The sequence below is a fragment of the Pelophylax lessonae genome (genome assembly GCF_965119305.1).
Source record: "Pelophylax lessonae genome assembly, chromosome: 4".
Taxonomy (NCBI): Eukaryota; Metazoa; Chordata; class Amphibia; order Anura; family Ranidae; genus Pelophylax; species Pelophylax lessonae.
In genome coordinates this window covers 120,605,231-120,626,893 of record NC_138771.1, presented here as the reverse complement: position 1 = coordinate 120,626,893, position 21,663 = coordinate 120,605,231, and the positions used below count along the sequence as shown (strand labels likewise).

The window sequence follows — 21,663 nt, the reverse complement described above, 5'->3', positions numbered from 1 at the left end:
GTTTTTTTCCCATCTGTGTCTAATTGGGAAGATGTCTCTTTACTTCCGGTTATGTAGACTTAACAAGAAGGTATAGAATATTTTTCCAGTGTGAGGGAAACAGAATTGTAATGGGAACCAGGGTCCCTACCCTACTATAAGATTTTTCCTCTATTCCTGCTCTGATGGCAAGTGCTCTAGTAGAAATCCCTTTGCACTGGCCTTCCCAGATGTGCTATATTTGAAGAGTGTTATTTCTATGATTAACTTCTGTTAACTTCTGTTATTGTTTTATCCCAGGAGAAAGTGGACTGCTAATTTCAAAAATTACCGCTATGAACCCATTCACTGGGTACGCAGGGGATGCTTCTCTGACTGAGAAGAAGAGACTTCACAATGTGTTTCAAAAGGGAGATTTATACTTTAACACTGGAGATCTGATAATGGAGGATAGAGAAGGCTTTTTGTTCTTTCATGATCGTGTAGGAGACACATTTCGGTAAGAAATCAGTGTGAATTTTCATTTTCAGTGAGCACATATTTTTAGGAATTATTGCAATATTTACCTTAAAGCACTTGTAAGCAGGGTAGGGGTGAAGACAACCTTTCCTCCATGTTTTCCTATTAACTCACTGGTGCCAAGTTTGGGTCACAGGAGAGGACTACCCCCAGGGTGGGTTCTGCTGGGCTACACAAGACACTTAGGATAGAGTCACTGCATTATACATGGGATAGCTTTGCTCTGTGCCCTTTCCATCAATCCCTGGGACAAGGATGTGGCCGCCGTGGGGGAAAACTTGCCCTTAAGGTGGGCCTCTACTTTTAGAGAGGAACATACACCATGTACGCCACTCTCCAGTTAACTCCCAGGTCCCTGTGACAATGTACGCCTTCTCTGTAACTTGCATTTAGGATGAAAACATTGAGCCTTGTCCACATCCACCTGTCCAGTGTATCACTGCCACCTCACTCCCAATAACAGTATGGGGTCACTGTACCTAGGGTGGACTCCACGCATGCATTTGACTTCCTTTAACTCTTCCATACCTGTTTACAGGCTGGGGACCTCTCCGGCATGAGCCAGCTCCTATTGCTATGGGAGACAGAATGCTCATGGAGAGAGTGCCAACAGCAACTCCCTCCAAGGCTATCCCACCTGCCCCAGGCACACGCTTCATGGCCGCCTGCTTGGTAAATCTCCATTACTCTAGGTAACCATCTGTATCTGTGCACTACATCAACTTTAGTACTGACATCTTCATAGCCCAAAGTACCTCAGTGACCCGAACTGTAGAAAGTAGGGATGGGCTGAACACCCCCCTGTTCAGTTCGCACCAGAACATCTCGAACAGGGAAAAAGTGTATGGGGACCCGGGCACTGCCCTGGCGGACATGTATCAATGAAAAAAAAAAAAAAAATGTTTAAACCAATTGTTTTTAAAGGAGCAGTGATTTTCATGATGCTTAAAGTGAAACAATAAAAATGAAAAATTCCTTTAAATATCGTGCCTAGGGGGTCTCCTTAATGTGCCTGTAAAGTGGCGCATCTGTAGGATGTGTGGAACCTGCTGCAGCAATACTGACATTTCTAAAGGAAAAAATTTCATTTAAACTTGCTCGCGGCTGTAATGTATTGTCGGCTCCAGGCAATACAGATAAAAAAATGAAAAAAAACAGCATAGGGTCCCCCCCAAAATCCATACCAGACCCTTATCCAAGCATGCAGCCTGGCAGGTCAGGAAAGGGGGGGGGGAACGATCAAGCTCCCCCCCTCCTGAGCTATACCAGGCCACATGCCCTCAACTTGGGGAAGTGGGTTCTTTGGGGAATCTTGTCCCCATGTTGATGGGGAAAAGGGCCTCTTCCCGACAACCCTGGGCTGTGGTTGTCAGGGTCTGCAGGTGGGGGGCTTATCAGAATCTGGAAGCCCCCTTTACTAAAGGGGGCCCTCAGATCCCAGCCCCTCTATGTGAAAGGGTACCGGGTACATCGTACCCCTACCCATTCACCAAAAAAGTGTAAAAAAAAAGTAAAAACCACAGGAAATTTTTTTTGACAAGTCCTTTGTTCAAAAGAAAAAAATAGTGTCCCTCAAAGTAAATACATCATCAATCACGACACCCGTCGGACCCGAAAAATAGAAAAATTTAAAAAACACTTCTTAAGAGGCTACCCGCCGTATGCCCGATCTTCAGCTTTGACAGTTCTTTTATAGGTAAGGGCCGGGGTCACCCGGTGGCACAGTCCCCTTCTGACATCACGTGTAACAAATTTTGGCATGGAGTTCCCCTTAAAATCTATACCAGACCCAAAGGGCCTGGATATAGATTTGGGGGGGACCCCATGGTGTTTTTTTTTTTTTTAATTTTAGTGTGCAGTTTCCCCTAAAATCTATACCAGACCCAAAGGGCCTAGTATAAATTTTTGGGGTGACCCCACGCCAGTTTTTTTTTAAAACTGTCATAGGGTTTCCCTTAACCACTTGAATACAGGGCACTTTCTCCACCCTCCTGTCCAGACCAATTTTCAGATTTCAGTGCGCTTTGGAATCTATGGGAAATCTTTGTCAGCTTGACATGGCACTGCTCCTGAACCATAAGTGACAGGGACACCAAACTTAGGGAGCACCGAGAGGGGACCCAGGACTACAACATATTAATACATTTTAGAAGTGGAGTATGCCTGTACACTACACTGACTGCACTAAACTGAGTGAACTCACTATCCACTAACTACCTGCCACATCTCTATTGTCATGCACCAAGCACAGCTGCTGTGTAAGCAGCAGCCTCATATAGTGTGGGGCGTGGACTCTGCCTTTGGCCAATCATGGCTCTCACAGAACATTGTGCTGTGATTGGCCAAAGCATACAGGTCAGGTGCATGCTTTGGCCAATCATCAGCAATGCACTGCAACAGCGCAGTGCATTATGGGGCACTCATTTGCGGGCGAACACACGAACAGCTTACGTTAGACTCGAACACAGAGCCCATCCCTAGTAGAAAGGAGCTAACCACCTGCCCTCTGGATCATGTTCCCTTGCAAATGCTAAGTTCAAACTCTGGCTGTATTCTACACCCCTTAACTCACATCTTCAATCTCTCCCTCTCTTCTGGCATCTTCCCCAACTCTCTAAAACATGCACTAGTCACCCCCATGCTTAAAAAGCCACACCTGTACATCACCAACAAGCTATGCCCCATCTCCTTGCTTCCCTTTTTATCCAAACTCTTTAAATATCTGGTCTACAACTGACTGAGCGACCACCTCGCCAACAATAACCTTCCTAAACTCCTTCAGTCTGGATTTTGCCCTCAAAACTCCACAGAAACTGCTCTCCTAAAACTAACAAACGAATCGATCTACTAACAGCCAAAACCAATGGAAATTATTTTGTACCCTTACTCCTGGACATTTCTGCTGCCCTTGATATGGTTGACCACCCCCTCCTTCTCAAAAAACTCCACGCCTTTGGTCTCCGTGACTATACTCTTTACTGGTTCTCTTTCTACTTAGCCAACCGCACCATTAGCGTTACACACAATTCTACTTCCTCCTCTCTTCTTCCTTTCTCTGTTGAGATCCCCCAAAGTTCTTTCTTGGACCTCTCCTATTTTCGATCTACACCTCCTCCCTGGCTCAGCTGATAGCCTCACATGGCTTTCAATACCATCTCTACACTGACGACACCCAAATTTATCTCTCTACCCCTAAGCTCACTCCCTCAGTATCATATCACGTATCACTTTTTTCCTAACAGACATATCAGTCTGGCTGTCACACCACTATCAGCCTATCCCCGCATGCCAAGGTTCTAGTTGTAATCCTGGACTCTCATCTATTTTTTAGGCCCCATGTCCAATGACTGTCCAAATCTTGCTGTCTCAACCTCCGCAACGTCTCCAAAATATGCCCCTTTCTAACAAATGACAACACAAAGCTCCTAGTTCACTCCCTGGTCATCTCTCGCCTTGACTACTGCAACGCCCTTCTCATTGGCTTACCTTTACACAGGCTTTTCCACATTCAGTCCATCATAATTGCTGCTGCCAAGCTCATCCACCTTACCAACTGCTTTGTTTCTGCCACTCCTCTCTGTTAATCTCTCCATTGGCTTCCACTCACCCAACAAATTAAATAAAAAAAAAAAAAAAAACAACTTACAAAGCCATTCACAACCCCCTGCAACATCACAAGCCGTGTCTCAAAATACCAACCAAATCGTTTTCTTCCTTCCTCCCAATACCTCCTGCTCTCTAGCTCCCTCGTCACCTCCTCCCATGCTCGCCTCCAGGACTTTTCCAGAGCCTCTCCCAACATATGGAACTCCCCACCCCAATCTGTCCAATTATCTCCTACTCTGTTTGCTTTTAGACAATCCCTGAAAACTCTCCTTGTCAGAGAAGCCTATCCTGCCCCCCCCCCCCCTTACAACTTTATTTTGACTTTCTCCATCAGCTCATCCCCCACAGTTATTACCATTTGTATCACTTTACCCTCCCTCCTAGATTCTAAGCTCTAATGAGCAGGGCCCTCTGATTCCTCCTGTATTGAATTGTAATGTAATTGTACTGTCTTGCCCTCATGTTGTAAAGTGCTGCCCAAACTGTTGACGCTATATAAATCCTGTATTATAATAATAATAATAATAATATTGTAGCCAGAGGTGCTTTTTATTATTTTAAACAGTGGCTAGGGCATCTTAACAAGAAATGTGCCCAGGGTTGAGCGTACTGATAGTCTGATTCTTAAGGCCCCATACGGTCCGTTCAGTTCATCAGATCAGTCACGTCAAATGTATCAGTTTTCCATCCGTTTTAATCCATTTTTCATCCTCCTTTCGTCAGTTGTCATCCATTTTTCATCCATTTTTTTATCCTTTTTTTCGTCAGTTGTCATCTGTTTTTCATCAGGTTTTTGTCAGTTGTCATACGTTTTTCATCAGTTGTTATCCGTTTTTCTTCCGTTGTCATCCGTTTTTCATCCGTTGTCATCCGTTTTTTGACGGATGAAAATAGGGCATTCATCCATTCAAAAAAACGGACATTGACAGAAGCGGATGAAAACGGATGTTAATGGATGATCATCCGTTGTCATCCATTTTTATATAGAGATACATTGATGTCCGTTTGAAAAACGGAAAAAACGGACAGCATGTGTTAAAGGGGCCTAATGGTGAGATTCTGTACAGCTGTATTGCAATTTGCATATAGCAGTCTCTAGTTACCTAATGTGAAACAGTCTGTGAGATTGCAGGCAGGCTTTACACTAAAATGGATAGTCACCATGGCTCAAATGCACCAATACAGACTATAGGACTTGTGAGGATGTCAGCCAGAGCCTGTGGGATGCTATGAAAGAAAAATGTCAGAAAGGATATTATAATTGGATTTTTAATACATACTTACCTGTAAAATCCATTTCGTGAAGTACATCAAGATAATAGTGCTCAAAGCTAATTTCATATCTACCTCTGCTTGAAGGAAAGCTAGAATCCTCCCGACGACATATTTGCGGGGATGCCATTTCCTGGCTTCACACCAGGCAATGTAGGATTTCCAGACCCTGTAATAAATATTTCTAAAGACTGGTTTCCTGGCATTTATCAGGGTATAAACTCCAGGGCCAGATACACCCCGCTCCTTCAAGATTAAGGCTTCAATAGCCAAGCCATCAAATTTAGAGACTTTACAGCAGCGTGGAAAATCAGACCTTGACAGAGTAGGTCCGGACGCAGTGGAAGGGCCCAAGTCTTTGTCACTGCCAACCTTTAGATTTGTGCATACCAAACCCTCCTCGGCCATGCTGGAACTACCAGGATTACTGGTTTCCCCTCAAGCTGAATCCTGCACAACAGACGCGGTAACAGCTGCATGAATCAAGGAATACTCCTTCCAAGGAGTCACTAAAGCATTTACTCCGAATGCGAGTGGATCCCTGGTGCTAGACAGAAATCTCTTCAACTTGTTGTTGACCTAGTATGCCTACAGATCTACGTCTGGGACCCCCCAGCATAGGCAGATTGATTGAAAAATCTCGGGATGTAAAGGCCAATTCCCCCAGAAACATCCACCTGCCAGTTCTCTATTCCTGGAATAAAAACTGCTATCAGGCATGGCACAAACTTCTCTGCCCAAGACATGATGATATCCACCTCTTTCTGGGCTGACTGACTCCTTGTACCTCCTTGATGATTGATATAAGCCACAGCCGTGGCATTGTCTGATTGCACCCTGACAGGGTGACCCCGAAGTCTTGGTGTCCAGTATTTCAAAGCCTGACTGACTGCTCGGATTTGCAGAATATTGATGGAGAGACCACTCTCTACCCAAGACTATTTCCCCCTGGACAATGGCTTCCTCCAGAACTGCTCCCCAGCCAGAGAGACTGGCACCTGTAGTCACCACCCTGCAGGTTACTGGAAGAAAGGATTTCCTCTTCTCCAGATTTCTGGTCAGCAACCACTAATTCAGACTCTGACGTACTCTTGGTACCAGAGACATGGACCAGTCCAGAGACTGAACCCTTCCGGTCCATGTAGACAGAATGTTATTTTGCAAGGGTCTGGCATAGAATTGAGCATAGGGATTTGCCTCGAATGCGGACACCATCTTCCCCAATGACTTCATGCAAAGACGTACAGAAGGATATCTCAGCCTTACTTGACCAAACCCAATTCTTCAGGTCTGTGACCTTTCTTGTTGGCAAGAATACCTTTGCCTGTACTGTGTCCACAAGAAAACCCAGATATTCCAGACACTGGACCAGCTGTAATGCTGACTTTGCCAAGTTCAGCATCCAACTCAGACATTCTAGGAACTGTACTGTCTGGAGGACAATTCGGCTTAGAGCCGAAGCTGATCGATTTATAAGTGATAGATTATCCAGATGTCCTATTACAGATATCCCTTGGGACCTTAGAACGGCCAATGCTGGAGCTAGAATCTTTGTGAACACTCTTGGAGCCGTGGCTAACTCGAAGGGCAGGGCCATAAACTAAAAATGATGGTTTTCTACTGAATATCGTAGAAGCCTGGAATATAGGCACGAGAAGATATGCATCCTTGGTGTCTATGGATGCTAGAAATTCTTCTCCCTGCAGGGAGGCCACGACTGAATAAGTTGACTCCATATGGAAAGTACGAACGTTCAGAAACTGGTTTAGAGCTTTGAGATCCAGATAAGGTCTTACATCCCCATTTCGTTTGGGGATTATGAACAGGTTTGAGTAAAAACCCAAAAACCTTTTGTTCTCCGGAACCTCCGTTATCACTCTTTGGGCCCTCAGCTGGTCCAGTGCCAAAAAGAGAGATCTTCTTTTTAGGGGATCTGTCTGTATACTTGACTTTACAAACCGAGGATGCGGGAACACCCGAAATTCCAGTTTGTACCCCTGCAAGATAGTTGAGATAACCCAGTTGTCTTGGATCGTTTCCACCCAAACCTTCAGGGACCGAAGCAGCCTTCCCCCCCCCCCACCCAAGTGAGTTGGGGCGCCCCTTCACAGAGTAGGCTTAGAGAAAGACTTGGCTGATCTCTGGGCCCAGGGCTTTTTCTGACCCTGCCCTGAAGGCTTGGTTCCGGACCCAGATGGCTGAGGCCGTCGCCACCGTCTGGAATTAGAAGCACTGGTAGTGTGAGTGCTGGGGATCTTAAAAGAAGGACGCTTGCTCTTCCTTTTTACAGGTAGCAACAGACTCTTCCCCCACTCCCCCCCCCCCCCCCGCCACCCCCAGATCTTTTGTATATACTTATCCAGATCGTCCCCAAAAAGGCGTTCTCCCTGAAAAGGGAAGCCAGCCAGCCATTTTTTACATGGCAATCCTGCAGACCAGCTCTTTAACCAAAGGATTCTGCGCATCTGCACTGTCATCAGAGCAAACCGTGACATTTGCCTTATGGAGTCCGTAAGAGCATCCACTGTGAAACAAAGTGCGAGGTAGATCTGACAGATCTTCCATAGACCTTCCTCGAGAAGGAACTGTCTACTGCTGGTTGTATAGAAGATCCTGCAATGGCAAAGGAGGCTTTCAATAAAGATTCCAACATTTTATCTGCTGGATCTTTAAAAACCTGGGCATTATCCACAGGGTAAGGAAAACTCTTGTTAACTAAAGAAATGGCAGCATCCATAGCGGGATATATTCCATTTCTTAGTAAACTTTTCCTCCATAGGATACAATAGTGAATTTTAGGAGGAACAAAAAACAGGATGATCCCATTCATTATACATTTTTTGCTCCAAGAGCAGATATATGGGAAACTTCGAGGACTATTAGGAGGGTGCAATGAGCCTAGAGAGGAAAAAGGGACTTCAGCCATCTCTAAGGGAGGACATTTGTATCCAGACCGGACCATTTTTAGTAAGAGACTGAACCAACAATCTCTCGATTTGAGAGCCTGATAAAGACTCCTCTGACCCTAACTACCCAAAGTGGAAACCTCAGCTTGGCCATCCATAGGGTCATCGTCAGCTACTTCTTCCACATCCTATGCCAAATCCTGAACTGATTCAGGGGGTGGCTGAAGTGAGGGGGATCTACCACATTTCCTCCTTACTTGAGATGCTACAATAATGCCAGAAATCTTACCCTCAAGGCTGGCTAATGCCGATGCCAAATCGTCCTTAGTGACGTAGGTTGTGGCAGAAGCACCTGGAGTAGCTACTATGCCTGACAACCGTAATGGCTCAGATAGGCTAGTCACCTCTGGCTCTTCAGGGGGAGTAGACACAGAGGAAGCACGGCTAGGACCTTCAAGGTCTGAAGATGGCATCACAGTGCCCCTTCCAACTGTGCCTCCCCCAGCGCTTTTTCGGGCAGACATTGCTTTATAGCAAGACAAACTTGAGGTACTAACTTCAGTGTACTCAAGGCTTGTGCCAAGCGTATACAGCTTATCACACACAGCACTGGCGTATAAGACGACTGGGCGTATAAGACGACCCCCCTAATTTTCATCTACCGGTAATACTTATACTTAGGTTACCTTGGAGATATTATACTCGGCGTATAAGACGACCTCCCATTTTTGGGGGATTTTTTTGAGGTTCAAAAGTAGTCTTATACGCCAGAAAATACAGTATTTATGCTGCATTGCGCATGTGTGGTGTGCTACGTGGCAGCCATGTGCACCCCAATTGCATTCAAATGCCCTCCATGCGGGGTACGTCTGTTTTAACCACTTTAGCCCCAGAAGATTTGTGATTCGGCACTGTGTGACTTTAACGGACAATTGCGCAGTCGTGCGATGCTGTACCCAAACGAAATTGATGTCCTTTTTTTCCCACAAACAGAGCTTTCTTTTGGTGGTATTTGATCACCTGTGCGATTTTTATTTTCTGCGCTATAAACAAAAAGAGCGACAATTTTCAAAATATAACAATATTTTTCAAATTTTTTATATGAAATTCTCCAAAAAAAATGTAAAAATCAAAATTTTTTAACATTTTAGGCCAGTTTGTTTTCTGCTACATATTTTTGGTAAAAAAAATGCAATAAGCATATTTTGATTGGTTTGCGCAAAAGTTATTGCGTTTACTAACTACGGGAAAGATTTATGTAATTTTTATTGCTTTTTTTTAACTAGTAATGGCGGCGATCTGCGTTTTTTTTTTTTTTTGCGGGACTGCGACATTGTGGCGGACAGATTGGACCCCTGACTGACATTTTTGAAACTTTTGGGAGTACCAGTGACATTACTACAGTAATCAGTGCTATAAATATGCACTGTTACTGTAAAAATGACACTGGCAGGGAAGGGGTTAACTTTACTGGTGATCAAGGGGTTAAGTGTGTCCCTAGGGGCATGATTCTAACTGTGGAGGGGCGTGGCTTGTGATGTATTCACAGAGACATGCGATCCTACATAGCAGGATCGCATGGCCTCTGTGATTACTTTAGTGAGAATGACAGACGGCTGTGTTTACATCAGCCGCCTGTCCTTCTCTCACTGCAGAGGGAGATCGTGAGTGGCCGGCAGCCATCAGAGTCGCCGGGCACACGCACTGACTCCCCAGCCGACGAGCTCCTCTCAGGCTAGCGCCGTACATGTACAGCACTTTGCCTGGGAGCGCCAGACTGCCGCCGTACAACTGCGGCAGGCAGTCGGCAAGTGGTTAAAAGGCGAAGATTCGCGCACGTGGATCAAGGGAGAAGACGAACACGCGGGGGCTTATGCGCCAAGGCAAAAACGGCAAAATGTGGTGAGAGCAGCTTAGGCTGAATCCTGTTTGTCACAGCTGATACCGTTCAGGTGATCAGCCCAGGGTAAAAACAGTGTGTCACACAATAAGCAAAGAAATAATGTTTAAACAAACTTTGCATCAATCCCACAACTGCACGAGCTCATATAATCACAATTGATAAAAGTGGCACATTTAATCCCTGAGGAGAGCTTTTACCAAAATGTATTTTATTTTGCATAGCTTAACACCCATTGTCTCATGCACACATTGGTTTGTCACAGCTGATACCTTTCAGGTGATCAGCACAGGGTGAAAACAATGTATCAAACAAACAAGCAAAGAAATAATGCTTAACAAGATGTATTTTGCATTGCTTAACATCCATAGTCTCATGCAGAGACTCACATGGCTCTCGGTCTCTGTTATCTTTTAAGCTAACAGTGCATAAAATATTTACATTTATTGAATGTGTAAATATTTTAAATTGGACCTACCAGTCCTGCCGCAGGATTCTGTTTGAATCAGGAATCCAATCTTCACCCATCACGGCGAGCTTTGTCTTGGCGACCTTCAAGGACTGGGTCCCTTGTTTTAGAGAGGCCATGGCCTTGGACCTGTAGAGCACCCTGCACGGAGCGCCATTGGGGTTTGGTATTCCAAGGGTCCAGATCCCAGGGTTAAGCACCTAAAAAGGACAGCATTACAGGCAAAACCTCGTATCTGCTTCCCGAGGCTCAGTCACCATCTTTTTAGTCCACTGACTTTTTTTAAATGGATCTGATAGCTAACACCTAAGATTTAGTGATCTTTGATTGGGGTATATAGCATAATCTTCTTTCTTCTTTGAAGAAAATGTGGAGAGACTCTCCACCGTGATCATCACCTTTAGACACTGGCAGAAAAAATGGAGGTACTTTCTGTGTTTGAGGGGTTATATAGGGGGACATCCTTTCTGATTGGTTGCCAGTGTCCTTCACCTGTAGGTGGCTAAATAACCCATATGTTATGATTTTTGGCTCTGTGTCCCGTGATGTACGTAAAGAAAACTCTTTTTTTTAAGATCTAGGGTAAACCAAACACTATGCTAGGTTTGATAATTGACTAGCAAAGTATGCACTTTGAACTGAGTGAAAACAGGTAATGAATAAAGTGTTACAACTGCTGAGTAACTGAAGAAGTAACATAAAAGAGCTGACGGGCAGCATAGGTTAGTTGGAATGAACAAAAGGGACTTCTGGATGTGCATCTTAAAGATCACAACATTCAGGGTTATGGGAAATGAATACGTCACTGACACACACACACACCTAATGGACTGTTGTCTTTATTCAACCTCAACTACTATGTAACTATGAGAAGCATGTGTGTCAGGGAGACATCAGAGAGAAGCATGTGCAGCTTACATCTTTTATCCATCTGTTCACAACACAATGACTGCAGGAAGGATCATAATTGGTACATATCCCTTTATTGTCAAAAACAAAAGCCCAATTCTGTATTACTGATCAGCAATCGGAAGTGTGAATGCCTCTGAAAGTCAACACAGCAGAATGACGTAAAAACATGAAAATATTTATTACACATGATCCTCCCCGTCACCAGTTTCTTGTACATACCATATGATTAAATCTGTTTTATGCTTTCGCCTCCCTTCCATTTCAGTTTAACAATAACAATTGACCTATGGCTGTCTGGCATTACTGACATTTTGGAGCCAAAGCGGCTTTTAGCTGCAGCTGCCATATTTCCAAGTGTCACCCAAAGTGGACCTCAAATCACGGTTCAGGTTGTGGGGCAAAAGGGAGGGGACACCCTATGGTCCCATTCACACTCACAGATAAGGCTGGTCTGGAAATTCCTGCAACAAGAACCAACAGATTCTTATGGCTGGAATAATCATATGGTGGTTGCGGATAGCTGCAGCTCAGAAGCCTGCATTAAGCAATGACAGGCTGACAGGAGCTGTAGCTGTTTGTTGCTGTCAGCATGTAACCACACAGACAGCAATAACATGCAATTAGGGACAGATGATTGGCCCTGGGCAAAAACTGTCCATGAACGGGGCCCCGGCCTATCACTGCACAAGTCAGAGGATGGAAGAAACCACATTCCAACTACAGTAAACCCCCGCTCCATCGCGGTTCAGTTTTTGCGGTCCCGGTATATTGTGTTTTTTTTTGTAATGTTATTTTACTATATAAATCATTAAAAATAAAATATTTTTGTGTTTTCCATAGCTCTTGCTATGTCTCTCAGTATCTTTTATGTGTTTAAATGAGTTTCTATTGTTTTAAAAGTGTGTTTAAAGACCTTATTTCGCGGATTTTCACTTTTCGCGGCTGGGTCCGGAACGTAACCCCTGCAATGGAGGGGGGTTTACTGTACCTACATTTGACCTTTAATATATTCTTTCATTAAACTTTTCATTTCTTAATGTCTACTTGTACATACATGTTCATTGATAGGAACATGTGGGAAAGGAATTTCTTAAAGTAGGACTATGCCCTCTCATTAAAACTGCACTCACTGTTTTCCCTTCACGCTTTTCGCAAAAATACATCATGATCCTGCTAGTGAAATCCACTTTAGGCAGCGTCCTATGATGGGAAACAATGCTGCTGCACCGCTCAAGGATTCAGAGCAGTATTGTCACCATGATGAAGGTTCTGCCTGCTTGCACAACAGGGGGATAAGAAGACATTGCAGGGGGCTAAGCTATCAGCATTGTCATTGCCAATTTACAAGCCTGTAGATTGTCAATCAGCAGCTGGCTACATCTAGTCCTGCCCACTGTTTTCTGGACTGATAGCACTGCCATTGTTGCCTAAATCCTTCTTATTGAGAGCTGGTGGGGACAAGCAGGTGAAGTTCAAATAAAAGGTGATATGGTTTACTTGGGGACCCATACAAAGAGCATACAACTTGATGTTCCTACTCCATTCTTCCAAGCACATACAGAAACATTTTAGGGGGCGATTTTAGTCTGCCACTAGTTGCATTACCCGGATTTTTTTGGATTGTTGAAAAAAATGCAAATAATCTAGAGAAAACTCAAAAAAAGCATCGGAAGAATACACAAACTCCATGCATATAGGGCCCCTTAATAGAATTCAAACCAAGGATCATATGCTGTGAGGCAAGAATACTAAACACTGAGCCGCCCTGTTGCATACTAAACTACACTCTTTGCTAGACAATATAAAATTTGATAGAATCCTAGGAACAAAGAACAAAGAGGAAAAATGGGAGTGCTTAAAGAACATATTAAATGAAGGGATTGGCCAGTGCATTCCAATGGGGAATAAGTTTAAAAGAGCTAAAAATTAAAGAAAAGGCCTTCAAAAAATATAAGGCTGAGGGGTCATTGGCAGCATTCCAACATTACAAAGAATGCAATAATAAATGTAAGAGCACAGTTAAGGCGACTAAAATAGAACAAGAAAGGCACATAGTGGAATAGAGTAAAAAAAAAACATGAAAGTGAGGCCAGAACACATTGGCCCCCTAAAGAACGAATCTGGCTACAAAGGACAGAGAGCAGGCAAAGGGGCTAAATAAATTCTTCTCCTCAGTCTTCACAGGAGAATTGTAGGGCTACAGTAACACAGCTTGTAGTGTTAAAGTTAATAACACGTCACAGGAAGCACCCTCATGGTTAACAGAAGACAGACTCAGAAATAGACTTGAAAAACTTTACATAAATAAGTCACCGGGACTAGATGGCTTAGACCCGAGGGTCCCTAAAGAACTCAGCCAGGTGATAGCTAGACCATTATGTTTAAAAGTGGTGGTGCGCTTTTCTTAAATGTGAAAAATCATATATTGAACAATATATAATAAAAATAGGAAAAAAAACCCAATCAAAATCACAGTGATAGGTGAGTAGGTGTAAAATGAACAAACAAAATTGTCAAATAACACTCAATGTGACTATACAAATAAACATTGAAATAAAAGTCCATTGAATAATGTGATCCAAAATGTGAAAAAATGGTGAAGAAAGTCCAATTAAAAATCAAGGTGATGATGTAGTGTTCCCTCCACCGGGTGAAATGCCTCCTTACCTGGCGGAAAGAAGGTAAGTGCCTGATAATAATATTCTAATATGGAAACCAGTGTTCTATTTCCACCTGCACACGTGCAAGGTCACCCAGGTGATAAATAAATACAAGACTCTTACCAGATGTAAGAGACAATCAAGCCTCTAAATATCCTGATCATGAGGATGCTTCTTTAACACCATGGATGGATGAAATCATTCACACTTTCTTCCCTCTGTATAAACCAACGTGTGTCTCCTATCCTTTTGGGGTGATAGACTCCCCGCGATGTTCCAAAGTACATAAAAGAATGGATGGGACTAATAGTGCATTACCTTTTATATGCAATTTATTGATATACAGATTTGCACTTACAGTTAGGTTGAAAGTTCGGGCAGAAAATCGTATATTGACAGGCTGAGGATCTCTAGGTGCATCGGGTCCGGCTGCAGCACGGACTGCCGATGACGCAATGACGGCACGCCTCCCTACTGACGCGTTTCCTCCAATAGGGCTTCAACTTGAGATGGGAGATAGGCGCGCGCCGTCATTTCCGCCAATTTATACAGGTTAGTGTTGTCCTCCCCTTCCGGTGTCTGCAGAGAATGTCCCGAGCGCCGGAAGTGTCTCTTTTATTTCACGGATAGTATATATACTATAAAGATCACTTATATTTTCACTCTTACAGTATTTTACAAGGGATGTTTGTAATTAAAGTGATATTTGGCGCTTGGACTTCAATTTTCCTGCATTTATAAGGGGATGTGACACCGGAGGAGGGTATCAACTACTTCCTTTTTACATTTCATTAAACCTTTTCTATAATTAACAAATTAATGAGTATGTATAAGAATTCAAACATCTTAGTATGCATAATTATAAACGGTCACAAATATTCAGTGAATAATGTTTAAAATCAATGTCAGTAAAATTAAAAATAAAATTAAATATTTAATACTGAATTATGTGCCTAAAAAGATGAAAACCTTTATTAAAATGTGTACTAAAGATTTAAAATGTTAAAATTTAGTAAAATTTCATAAAAATCATTTTATTTAGTTAAATTCTTAAAATCATGTCATTTGATAATAAAAAGGTGGGTATGAAAGTTTTGGAGCTTCGGGAATTTATATTAGCTGTTGTTAATGTGGGCATTAATATCCCATTCTATGTTATGTCCTCTAGGTTGGAAACATTTTAATTCAAAAATCCAAAAAGTTTCCCTCTTTGAAATCGTCCTTTTTAGATTACTCCCCCTCCAATGTGGGGTGTATTTTTCTATAACGGTGATCTTCATTTTTTTAGGATTTTTACGGTGGCATTGGGCATAATGTTTTGAAACACTGTGTCCTGGGAAGGCTTTGTAAATATTAGTCAAGTGTTCTCCTATCCTAATACTAGCTGTGCGAATGGTTCTTCCTACGTACTGTTTGTTACACTCACACTGTAACAAATAGATGACTCCTTTAGTATGACACGATATGAAATCCTTAATCGGATATTCTTTTCCAGTCACACAGGATGAAAATTTCTTTGTTCTGACCGTATTGGCTTCTTTGCATATCCTGCATTTGCCACATGGGTAAAACCCATTCATGTCTGGGAAGATTTTCGTTATTGTTGGTTTCTCCACAGGATTTTGGGCTACTAAATTCTTTATGTTCGCCGCTTTTTTAAAGATGATTTTCGGTTTTTGGGGTATCACAGGTCCTAGGACCTTTTCATTCTGTAGTACTCCCCAATATTTTCGAAATACATGATTGAGCCATTTATAACCTGAAGAAAACTTCGTGACGAAGGCGAACTCGTGAGCTTTCGAGAGGAAATGTCTCTTAACATTTAATTTCCTCACGAATTTGTGGATATCCACAAAGGTTTGGAACTTATTCAAGGCTTGTTTTGGGGCGTATTTGAGTCCCTTACTTAAAGTATGTTCTTCGGACTTCGTTAATTCAATGCCACTCAAATTAAATATGCCCTGTGTGTTGATAGGACTTTTATTCTTTTTGGAGCCACCCCTATTCCCTCTCTTGTTTATTTTCTTTTTTTGCCTTTCTTGTGGCCTTGTCCTAAAAAATTCTTCTTATTCTTAATGGGTTTTTCACTTCGTGGGGTATCAAAAATATCTTCTCTGGTTTCATACCTTTCATTCCTCAGAGGTTCAAACCTGTTCTGAGAATTTTGAGGGTAGAACCTGGGAGTGTGTGGAGAATCGGAATAATTTCCCATATAGTCCATCGGGACCCTTTTGGGGATCTAGATCGAGATCGTCTAGGTTGTCTCTCTCTGGAATAATATCCATGTTCTTGTTCTCTCCTATGTGGTTCTGGACCCCCCGAACGGGAGCTGTCCCTTTTCTTTTCTGCTTTCTTCTTCCCTTTGTTATTGGATGGGTTCTCCTTTAAAGGTTTAAATTTTTGGGGATAATTCGAAGTCTTAACTTCTGTGGCACTTTTGGAAGTGGAAGCTTCTTGATTATCCACTTTTTTGATTTTGGTTGCCCCTTTGATTTCCCTAAAACCCAAAGGGACAGTGCTTTTTTCCACCGTATTATCATTCGTAGCACTTTCCATTTCCTCTGTTTCTTCTTCAGTTTCAATATTGAGTTGCCATTTGAAGACTCTACCCGCTTGGTAGTCTTCTAGGTCTCTGAAATATTTTTTCCTTTTCTTCTTCTTTTGTTCTTCTTCTTCAATTGCTAATATTTCCCGAAGTTCATGATTGTATATTTTGTATGCCTCTTCTTGTACAAAAGATGAGAGTTTTTCTTTCATTTCCAAGATTTCTTTGTTTAATTTTAAAACTTTCTTCCTCCTTTTGTCTATGAGGAAGTTCAAGAGGCTCATGCCTGCCCCGTTAAAAAATTGAAACCACTCCATAACGTCTGGGTCGCCCTGGTCAGGGGCGATGTTCCACCTCAGACTTCTGGGTACCAATTTATCTTGGACATATTTTTCTAAAAACACTATATCCCAGGATGCATGTAGCTCCGCTACCATGATATTTTTTAGTCTCATAAATATGCCTCTTAAATCCGTGGGTTCAAAAAGTGTTTTTTCAAAGATGTCTTCTACTATAAGCTTGCGAGTACTATGGTACTCGAAGACATCCATGTTAATCTGCTGCTACCCTGGTTGTTATAAATGCAAATATTGAAAAGAAAGGGGTGCGCTGATTAGGTGAAAGGCTGCAACCAGATGATAGGACGTGTATATGTTTAAAAGTGGTGGTGCGCTTTTCTTAAATGTGAAAAATCATATATTGAACAATATATAATAAAAATAGGAAAAAAAACCCAATCAAAATCACAGTGATAGGTGAGTAGGTGTAAAACGGGCGTTGCAATGGGGGCCAAGTTTGCTCCAAGCTTGGCCAACTTGTTTATGGCCTTATGGGAAGATCGCAATATTTTTTCAGAAAAAGTGAAGGAACTAGTGATATGGAGAAGATATATTGACGACACACTGTTAATATGGCGGGGGGATGAAGAATCCCTTGAGAAGTTTATGAAGAACCTCAACTGTAACAGCTGGGGAATCCGATTCTCATATCAATACAGTAAAAGTTCCATTAATTTTTTAGATCTAACCATTTTTAGAAAAGGTAACAGATTCGCCACCCGTTCTTATTTTAAACCGACAGATAAAAATGGCTTCATTGCCCTAGACAGTTGCCACCACCCTACATGGCTCAATGCAGTCCCTAAAGGGCAATTCAGACGTATAAGAAGGAATTGCACAGAAAAAACAGACTTTCAGGAACAAGCATTGATTTTAAAAGGAAGATTCGTGGAAAAAGGGTATGACCCACAAGAGATGGATGAGGAAATACAGAAAATGAGCCTCATTGAACAATCTGCATTGACAGAACCAGTTAAGAAAACAAAACTAGAAGAAACTCGGTCCCATCACGAGTTCGCCTTCGTCACGAAGTTTTCTTCAGGTTATAAATGGCTCAATCATGTATTTCGAAAATATTGGGGAGTACTACAGAATGACAAGGTCCTAGGACCTGTGATACCCCAAAAACCGAAAATCATCTTTAAAAAAGCGGCGAACATAAAGAATTTAGTAGCCCAAAATCCTGTGGAGAAACCAACAATAACGAAAATCTTCCCAGACATGAATGGGTTTTACCCATGTGGCAAATGCAGGATATGCAAAGAAGCCAATACGGTCAGAACAAAGAAATTTTCATCCTGTGTGACTGGAAAAGAATATCCGATTAAGGATTTCATATCGTGTCATACTAAAGGAGTCATCTATTTGTTACAGTGTGAGTGTAACAAACAGTACGTAGGAAGAACCATTCGCACAGCTAGTATTAGGATAGGAGAACACTTGACTAATATTTACAAAGCCTTCCCAGGACACAGTGTTTCAAAACATTATGCCCAATGCCACCGTAAAAATCCTAAAAAAATGAAGATCACCGTTATAGAAAAATACACCCCACATTGGAGGGGGAGTAATCTAAAAAGGACGATTTCAAAGAGGGAAACTTTTTGGATTTTTGAATTAAAATGTTTCCAACCTAGAGGACATAACATAGAATGGGATATTAATGCCCACATTAACAACAGCTAATATAAATTCCCGAAGCTCCAAAACGTTCATACCCACCTTTTTATTATCAAATGACATGATTTTAAGAATTTAACTAAATAAAATGATTTTTATGAAATTTTACTAAATTTTAACATTTTAAATCTTTAGTACACATTTTAATAAAGGTTTTCATCTTTTTAGGCACATAATTCAGTATTAAATATTTAATTTTATTTTTAATTTTACTGACATTGATTTTAAACATTATTCACTGAATATTTGTGACCGTTTATAATTATGCATACTAAGATGTTTGAATTCTTATACATACTCATTAATTTGTTAATTATAGAAAAGGTTTAATGAAATGTAAACAGGAAGTAGTTGATACCCTCCTCCGGTGTCACATCCCCTTATAAATGCAGGAAAATTGAAGTCCAAGCGCCAAATATCACTTTAATTACAAACATCCCTTGTAAAATACTGTAAGAGTGAAAATATAAGTGATCTTTATAGTATATATACTATCCGTGAAATAAAAGAGACACTTCCGGCGCTCGGGACATTCTCTGCAGACACCGGAAGGGGAGGACAACACTAACCTGTATAAATTGGCGGAAATGACGGCGCGCGCCTATCTCCCATCTCAAGTTGAAGCCCTATTGGAGGAAACGCGTCAGCAGGGAGGCGTGCCGTCATTGCGTCATCGGCGGTCCGTGCTGCAGCCGGACCCGATGCACCTAGAGATCCTCAGCCTGTCAATATATGATTTTCTGCCCGAACTTTCAACCTAACTGTAAGTGCAAATCTGTATATCAATAAATTGCATATAAAAGGTAATGCACTATTAGTCCCATCCATTCTTTTATGTACTTTGGAACATTGCGGGGAGTCTATCACCCCAAAAGGATAGGAGACACACGTTGGTTTATACAGAGGGAAGAAAGTGTGAATGATTTCATCCATCCATGGTGTTAAAGAAGCATCCTCATGATCAGGATATTTAGAGGCTTGATTGTCTCTTACATCTGGTAAGAGGCTTGTATTTATTTATCACCTGGGTGACCTTGCACGTGTGCAGGTGGAAATAGAACACTGGTTTCCATATTAGAATATTATTATCAGGCACTTACCTTCTTTCCGCCAGGTAAGGAGGCATTTCACCCGGTGGAGGGAACACTACATCATCACCTTGATTTTTAATTGGACTTTCTTCACCATTTTTTCACATTTTGGATCACATTATTCAATGGACTTTTATTTCAATGTTTATTTGTATAGTCACATTGAGTGTTATTTGACAATTTTGTTTGTTCATTTTACACCTACTCACCTATCACTGTGATTTTGATTGGGTTTTTTTTCCTATTTTTATTATATATTGTTCAATATATGATTTTTCACATTTAAGAAAAGCGCACCACCACTTTTAAACATATACACGTCCTATCATCTGGTTGCAGCCTTTCACCTAATCAGCGCACCCCTTTCTTTTCAATAAATGATAGCTAGACCATTGTTCCTAATTTTTATGGATAGTCTACTGATGGGAACGATAACAACTGATTGGAAAAAAGCTAATGTGGTACAAGTATTTAAAAAAGGACCGAGATATATCCCTGGGAATTAAAGGCCAGTTGGCCTAACATCAATAGTCTGTAAGATATAGGAGGGGATGATAAGCAACTACGGCCTTTTGCTAAAATTAGAAGATAAGCAGTTTAACCTTAAACTGCGTAAAGGGTTCTATACCGTCAGAGCAGTAAGGATGTAGAATTTTCTTCCACAAGCAGTGGTATCAGCAGGGAGCATCGATAGTTTAAAAAAAACTATTAGATGGGCACCTTAACGACCACAACATACAGGGGTATACAATTGTAGCACTGCCCCCTAGAGGACTGCTAAAGAATGACACTTTTGGATTCCCCTGGGTTACCCGTAGCAACTGGTTGCAGAAACTTATCACTTTAAGTTCTTGGCTCAGTCAAAGATCAGTCCAGGGGATGTTGTTTTTGTGGTTTTATTGTAATTGGGAGATGGGAGAAGGGATGAGTGGGATACCCCAACTGTTAACTATTCACAATGCTGAGGACGCTGCTTCATACCGCCACTTAAATGAAGATGAGGTAAGTGATTCCATTAATATTTCTCTTCGGGGCACTTCCCTAGTACCCCCTTTCTAACTGGCCTAGCTGACACCCGTCCACTGACTCTACACTCCGGAGTGGTCCCCTTCCTAGGCAGACCACTGGGCAAGTTCCTCTGTACTCACGGACACTGTTTTTTTCGATTCTGCTGTGCCCCAACTCCTGTAATCAGCTTCTCCTGGACCTCTGGGTTCAGTCTCATGCCCCTGGTACACCAGGCTGACTGCAGGTGACCACCGCCAACTGCTGCAGAAGAGGAGGAAGCCGCCACCCTCCTTCTGAGACCTGGCTTCCCGCCCAAAGACCTCTACCTCATGTGCCCATGGCTTTTTATACCCTGTCCCATAATGCACCACTGTCTGTGCCAACCCACTGGGACAATACCAAAAGCCTGTGAACCCTTGGTCAGGTTTCATCCAGCATCCAACGTACCTCCCCATTGGATCTGTTGGGGACACTCCCTGAGGCCAGATGAATACACACTGGGCACACTGAGCAGACCTAACTACCAATCCTTCTCCATGATAAGCAGAGTGCAATAGGTTTTGCCTGTTGCTCTTCTGATAAGCAGACAGATCCAAAACTACTCTTTCTACCTAGCACCTGACTAGGAGGGTGCTACACAATGTACTATTGACATAAACCCCTATTATACACACACTCATCATAGGTTGAACTGGATGGACTGGTGTCTTTTTTCAACCTCACCAACTATGTAACTATTATATACTACAGTAGGTAAAACAGCATGTTTAGTACAAAA

At 42.1% G+C, this 21,663-nt stretch overlaps 1 protein-coding gene across 1 annotated transcript in view; it reads left to right on the top strand.

Annotated features, from left to right (window-relative positions):
• The window catches only part of LOC309552295 (long-chain fatty acid transport protein 2-like), a 108,694-nt gene that overhangs the window by 48,779 nt on the left and 38,252 nt on the right, over positions 1-21,663 (top strand). The window contains exon 7 of the mRNA XM_082253190.1: positions 280-478. Coding sequence (XP_082109316.1) covers positions 280-478 — 199 coding nt within the window. The remainder of the gene's footprint in view (positions 1-279; positions 479-21,663) is intronic.